This window comes from Pelmatolapia mariae, linkage group LG16_19 (genome assembly GCF_036321145.2).
Source record: "Pelmatolapia mariae isolate MD_Pm_ZW linkage group LG16_19, Pm_UMD_F_2, whole genome shotgun sequence".
NCBI classification, from domain to species: domain Eukaryota; kingdom Metazoa; phylum Chordata; class Actinopteri; order Cichliformes; family Cichlidae; genus Pelmatolapia; species Pelmatolapia mariae.
This window is the reverse complement of record NC_086241.1, coordinates 25,806,075-25,812,511: the sequence shown is the minus strand read 5'-3', so window position 1 is coordinate 25,812,511 and position 6,437 is coordinate 25,806,075. Positions and strand designations below refer to the sequence as shown.

General features: G+C 41.6%; 1 protein-coding gene across 1 annotated transcript; it reads left to right on the top strand.

The window, feature by feature from the left end:
- Positions 1-1,275: 1,275 nt before the first annotated feature.
- Positions 1,276-2,061, top strand: olig1 (oligodendrocyte transcription factor 1). The gene has a single exon (XM_063500306.1). The coding sequence runs from the start codon at positions 1,276-1,278 to the stop codon at positions 2,059-2,061; it is 786 nt and encodes a 261-aa protein (XP_063356376.1).
- Positions 2,062-6,437: the final 4,376 nt, after the last annotated feature.

Below are 6,437 nucleotides of genomic sequence, written 5' to 3'. Positions count from 1 at the left end.
TTAAACCTTGAATCAGATGGCTTACAGCAGCAGGAGACCGCACCAGGTGCCACTCCTGTCAGCTAAGAGCAGGAAGCTGACAGTACAATTCTCAGTGGTTCACCAAAATCGGGCCAAGGAAAACTGAAAAATGTTGCTCGGGGTCTGATGAGACTCGAATTCTACTGTGACACTTAGGTGACATGGTCAGAATTTGACATAAACTACATGAAATCATCGCTTTAACTTGGAATGTATCAGCAGTTCATCTTGCTAGTGGTGGTGCAGTAGCATGTGGGATATTTGACCATCATTTAAATACCATAGCATACCTGTGTTTGACACAATAATGGACCATGTCACAAAACTCAAATGATCTCAAACTTGTTCTTAGCATGACAGTGCGTTCACGGTACTCAAATAGTTACTGTCACCAGATGTAAGTCCAACAGAGCACCTTTGGGATGTGCTGGAATGGCAGATTCTCTGCAGCAACTGTGCGATGCTGTCACGTCAACATGGGCCAAAATGTCTGAGGAATGTTTCTAGCACCTTGCTGAATCAGTGCCACAGAGAAATAAGCCTTTTCTGAAGGCAAAAGGGGGTCTAAGCTATTACAGCAAGACATACCTTAATAGTGCACAGACAACTTTGTTAAGTGAGGACAGCAGCTCAGAGGTTATATGAAAACAGTAAATGTCAGACCAAGACAGGTTTAGTTTAGTGTTAGCTGTCCTCATGTTTAACCTCTAATATCCTCTCTTACATTGACCCAAATTTTCAGTGAGCTTGTCGTGGTGTTCTTTGGGTGACAACCTGCTCGTTTCTCATTTGACTGTCAAAATTCACAAAGTTGGATGTGCATATGTACATTTGTAAAGAGCACATGGCATGTCGGGGAGGAGGAGAGCTGAGGTGGGGGCATGCGAGGGGATCATTTAGCTCACTTCTCCACAGTGTGAGCCGTCATTCTTGCCTCGCGCAGCTGTGGAAATGAGATAAAACCGGGCTGCCACTTTAGAAAGCTCTCATTTGCTCACTACTCTGGAGCCAGAAACCTCAGAAGTCAAAAGTCACTGTGCTGGATGGCAGCTTGCAGTCTTCTGCAAACAAAGGGGAGCGCAACAGGTGGAGGGAATGACAATTAGATTTTATAGTTTGTGGATTTTTCTTTTTCTTTTAAAGTTTGAGTGAAGTGTTTTTTTTACTTTGACTGTTAAATTCTTTTTTGGCTTTTCTCTCAAACTTTGTCTTTGGCTGAAGTCTTCACCGGACTGCAGCTCTTCTTAGGAGACTATGAATGTGCTGCCAAACCCAGTAATCAGAGCCCGAGAGCAGTCGCTACCTCTCTGCGGCTCTGGGTCTGCCCAGGACTTATCCCACTGCCCAACAGGTTTCAACCTGAGCTCTCGCCTAAACCCTGCACCGATGCTTGGCCTCCCAAATGGCCAGAGATCAAGCAAACCTCAGCGGGAGCTGAGCCCTGAGGAGCAGCAGGAACTTCGAAGAAAGATCAACAGCAGGGAGAGGAAGCGGATGCAGGACTTAAACATTGCTATGGATGCTCTGAGGGAGGTCATGGTGCCTTATGCCTCCTCGCCTTCATCTGCTTCCTCTCAGTCCCACCAACATGGAGCAACTCCGGGCCGCAGACTCTCCAAGATCTCTACCCTGGTTCTAGCCAGGAACTATATCCTCCTGCTGGGTTCATCTTTGCAGGAGATGCGGCGGCTGCTGGGGGAGGTAAGTGTAGGTATGGGGGTGACCACAGGACCAGTCCCCCGGCTGCTGCTTGCAGGAGGGTGGCCCCTCATCTCCAGTCCCGGTCAACTCCTCCTCACCCAGGAATCCCTCCTCTCCTCAGCAGCCTCCTCCTCCTCTTCATCATCATCATCTCCCTCCAGTTCTTCATCATCTGCAGGAGCCAAATGTCCCATGCTTTCTCCAGGTCCCATGGAGGCCCCACTGGCCCCCATGCAGTGGAGCTCTGCAGGTGCTCCAGCAGGGACGCTTTGTCCCTGTGGAGTCTGCAGACTGCCCAGATTCAATCACTCCACTCTAGCTCCCAGATTCCCAAAGTGACATTGAAAGTTGAAGAAGATCGCTGAAGAATGGACTTGATGACTGTTGTGAATGCAACATTTTTTATATGAATTGTTATTTTTCTAACATTTTTAACATGTTTATGATATGTTACTACACTACTCACGCTTATCATTTGATTCTTTTAAAAAGCATGATGGAAGTATTTTTCTTTTATTCTTTTTTTTTCTCACTCTCACAATGTTCTGCATATTAGCTATAAACTGTAATGACTGTGTGCATGATACATATAGCTACAGTGTTGTGCTGCAGCAGAGGTTGAATAACATTGTTGGCATAAGACTATGAAATCTCGGCTTATTAGTTTGCTTTCAGTTTTACTTAAAGCTTGAAAAAAAACTTGTTTATGTCATGATTTTATTTATCTTTCTGTTTCAAATTCAGTGGGCTCCACACCAATCACTTTGTGAGTCTTGATGTAGCAGATTTGCTGGATTTCTCAGTTTTGAACCCTAAGTTTTGATAACTGGAATGTTTACCACAATAAATAAACAACAATAAACTCTTGATGTTTGAAACCAAGTCTTTAGTAACTTTATAATACTTTAAACTTTAAGAAATGTCTGTATTCCAGTTTGAAGGTTCATATTAGCTGATTGTTGCATTAGAGGCAGAAGGAAGAGGAAAGGAAGTGTCCAGTTGTGTCAGAAAGAAGGAAGTAGCAAATAGTACAGACCTTACTAGCTAGTATGCATATTAAAAAATAAGTGGATTTTTTATCCCACAATGCATTGCTCATTGCCCAAAAAAGTCAAAAGAAAAAAATAAATCACTGTTAAACTGAGTACAGATGCACAAGACTGCAAGAAAGCTAAGAACCAATCAAAGTTTATTATGCTGTGTTTTTCACACATGTGCTTCAGTCATCAACTTTTCTAGACATTACCTGTGGAAGTTGGAAATATCACAGGCTGTTGGATCAGGTGTGAAACAGCCTACAACCCGCCAGCTCCAAGTACAAAGTACAAAGTAATGTCTGATGGCACCCATGTCTGGAGTTCATGTTTGAAAAGTGATTGAGTTCCAATAAATATAGCAAACTAATAGCAGAAAGATTCTACTATGACTACTGCAAACATTTGCATATATTTTTTTAAACATATAGTGGGAAATTCTGTCACTGTTGAGAAGTGATCCTCCTTTCAGGGTTACTTCTACCATGCATTTATAATATAAAAACACTTGTTTTTGTCACACCGGGGTGCACCGATGTTTTTTTTTTGAACAGGACTCAGATGCAGATGCGGAGAGTGGAGTTGCGCTGAACCAAAAACAAGCTTTATTCAGCTGACGACTGGTGTAAAACATGAAAACAACAAAACAAACGGTGGCAAAACTATGAACACTATGAACCACTATGTAACACTACAAGACACTACAGAACACTATGACAGGTTTGACCACAACCTGACAATGACACACGAAAACAGAGGGCTTAAATACACACATGAGGTAATCAGGGGAAGTCGAGACACATGGGGGAAACAGCTGACACACATGAACCTAATGATGCAACAGGGAAGTGAAACTAACACACCAGACTCTTTCAAAATAAAACAAGAAACCTGGGCATCACAATACAAACGTGACAATACAGCCCTAAAAATAAACTCCTGAAAACGATGTTAATAATGTCAAACTAAACTCAACTAACCCACAACCACACATATAAAACTCAAAAACCCCAGAATAACCTCAGAAACGCTGGGTCAGAGACCCAGCCTGTGAAAGTTTTCCTCCAGAGTGACTTGTATCAGACTCATAATGTCCAATTAATGTGCAAATTTAAAGAATAATAAAGTCCACATTAAAATATTTTACAGCACTTGGAGGCAAAACCTTAACTGAGGGATCAGCCTCTAATCATTATGCATGTAGTGCCTATTAAGTGCCTAAACTGAACATCGCCTTTGCAAACCAAGATTCAGTTTAATAAACATTAAAGTGTTACCTTCAAAAGCAATCAGACTCTGTTTATCATAGTGTCCAAGAATGATTTAGAACGAAAAATCACAGTTCTTAATATGACATACTGGTTTTAAGGTGTACACTTTAAATATCAAACCTGAGGCAAAGGCTCAGTCATGTTGACCACAATTTTCCAAAGTAACTAGAAGAAGACTGTCACTTCATGCATCTGGACAAAATGTAAACTAGTAATAGAGTTGCTTTTTCTGGTAACCTGTTTTGTCAGAGAAGTTAGGAAAATGTAACATTAGAAAACGGGTGTTAGCATCTAAACTGACCAATGGCTAATATTGATTTTTCTTTGCCGCTTACTTGTCTCTGAATTTCCCATATATACACCCTCATTTGCCTTAAAAGGCTTGAATTGATTTAACCCTGTTTCAATCCTACATTACCTGCCATTCTCTCACAATTCAGAAATGATTCACTCACTAAAAATAAATAGAAGCAAAGTTCTCCATATGCCAACTTCTTTCCATCTTCTCCACTGTAAGCTCTGATATCCTTCAGAGACTGACTAGCCGTTGAGCTGAAAATCATCCTCTACCCTTCACCCCACCTCAAAAACTGTGAAACAGTCCTCATCCCCTTTCCCCCTCAATTCATTGCTGCAACAAGCAAAAGATCAAAACCCTCCCGTGTAATTACTGCTCCACAAGAAAAGAAGGCCCTTTGATTATTAGCCCCCTCTCGCTCCTCCGTCCTCAAATTCTTGATGTTTCCCTGTGTTAAGGAGCCGGGACGGGGTGATTCGCTGCTACTCATTACACTCACTCCACAATATGTTCAAACGCCCAGAAAATGTGTCACTCTGAATGGGGTTCACTCCTGCAAACGCGCCACCCCTCTGGAAGAAAGCAGGCAGCCTCATTCTGAGAAAGAATAAGAGGCGCTGATAGGGAGGATATTCTCAGCCACAACCTGGCCCTTAGCACGGCCTGCATGAATAATAATAATGAAAATAATCATAATCATAATGCTGATAAAATACTCAAAATAATTGCCACCCCGGAATAAGAGGATTACGGATGGCAGATATGTGAATAGTGCCGAGTGAAAAGAAGGGAATCTGTTAGCATCGGGGAGGACAAAAGAGGAGCTACATGCTATTAAGTGAGATTAAGCTAAATAAGGCTTGATTTTCTTACAAGAAAAAAATGGGGAAGGAGAAGAGGGTGAGAGTGAAGGAGGAGAGGAAGGGGAGTGGAGAGAGAGCCTGATTCACAGATCAAAGTGAGACGGCCGAACTTCACGTCTTTCATTTACATATAGCTGCTTTATGTCTCCGGAGGGATTAGCTACCTTGCCATTTTCTCCTGGTTGCTCTCTATTCTGCTACCTTTGCCCACCATGCATTTCCTCCTGCTCTCAGGATAGACCAGCCCTTCTTCTCTCCCCCATTGCACTCTTCTTCTTCTTCTTCTTCTTTTTTTTAAAGTCGGGCTCCTTAATTTCTCCCCCTTTCATTCTCTGCTCTTTCTCTCCATTTCTCCAAGAGGCTCTCACTTTCTTGTGTTTGGTGGTTTTATTGTTGCGGCCACGCAGGGGTCTGGTCAGTCTTTGTGTTAGCACTTTAACTCATCTCCATTTCATCACTGTTGTTCAATAGGGTGAAAAGAGCGCGTAAGACAATGCGCTCACAGGCACGCACACTTTTTCTTAATTTAAAATAAAAAAAAAACTATTAAAATTGGTTGTAACTGTCAGTATAAGAACATTGTTACAACAGTAAACGTGAGTCACACATAAATATGCTAAAACACAATGCAAAGCACACATTTCCACACATCTACACTCTGCCAGTGGTTAGACTATGTTTACCTGTTACCATGGAAATTGTACTTGCTAACAGCTCCTACATCTTGAGAGTTTACCCACGTGTGGAGCTCGATACAACATTAGATTAGACTTGGAAAGTATATATAGAGTTGTATCACCTAATTATATTGAGCCAGTTTACTACCTGGATTATTCTCAAAGGCAGCTTCAGATTGGTCAGATTTAGGCAATAAAAGAACGGTAGATGCACAACATCTTTCTTCCCATGTTTTTTCCACTGTTGACTTTTTCTGTATAAACCCAAGAATGCAACTGTAATTTTAATAAGGCCCAAACTAAAGGCATCTATAAAGAATGTTTCTCTCAGAGGGGAAAGTCATTTTAGAGAAAGTGAGAGCAGTATGAATGTTTTCTATGACTTGCCAAATATAGAGTGCTATTATCTACCTTTAAAAACATTTGGCTTTTAAATACGTAATCCCTTTTTCCTTAAATACACTTCAGAAGGAGCTGAAATTGTCAGGACTGGTTACAATAGGACAGTTTAAATCCATTTTTAAAGGAGCGAGAAAATAGTTCTCTTGGTCAACGCGACCGCCTTTGATGTT

Excerpts from the sequence above, each read along its gene's own strand:
- olig1 (XM_063500306.1), top strand. The coding sequence starts at position 1,276 with ATGAATGTGCTGCCAAACCCAGTAATCAGAGCCCGAGAGCAGTCGCTA.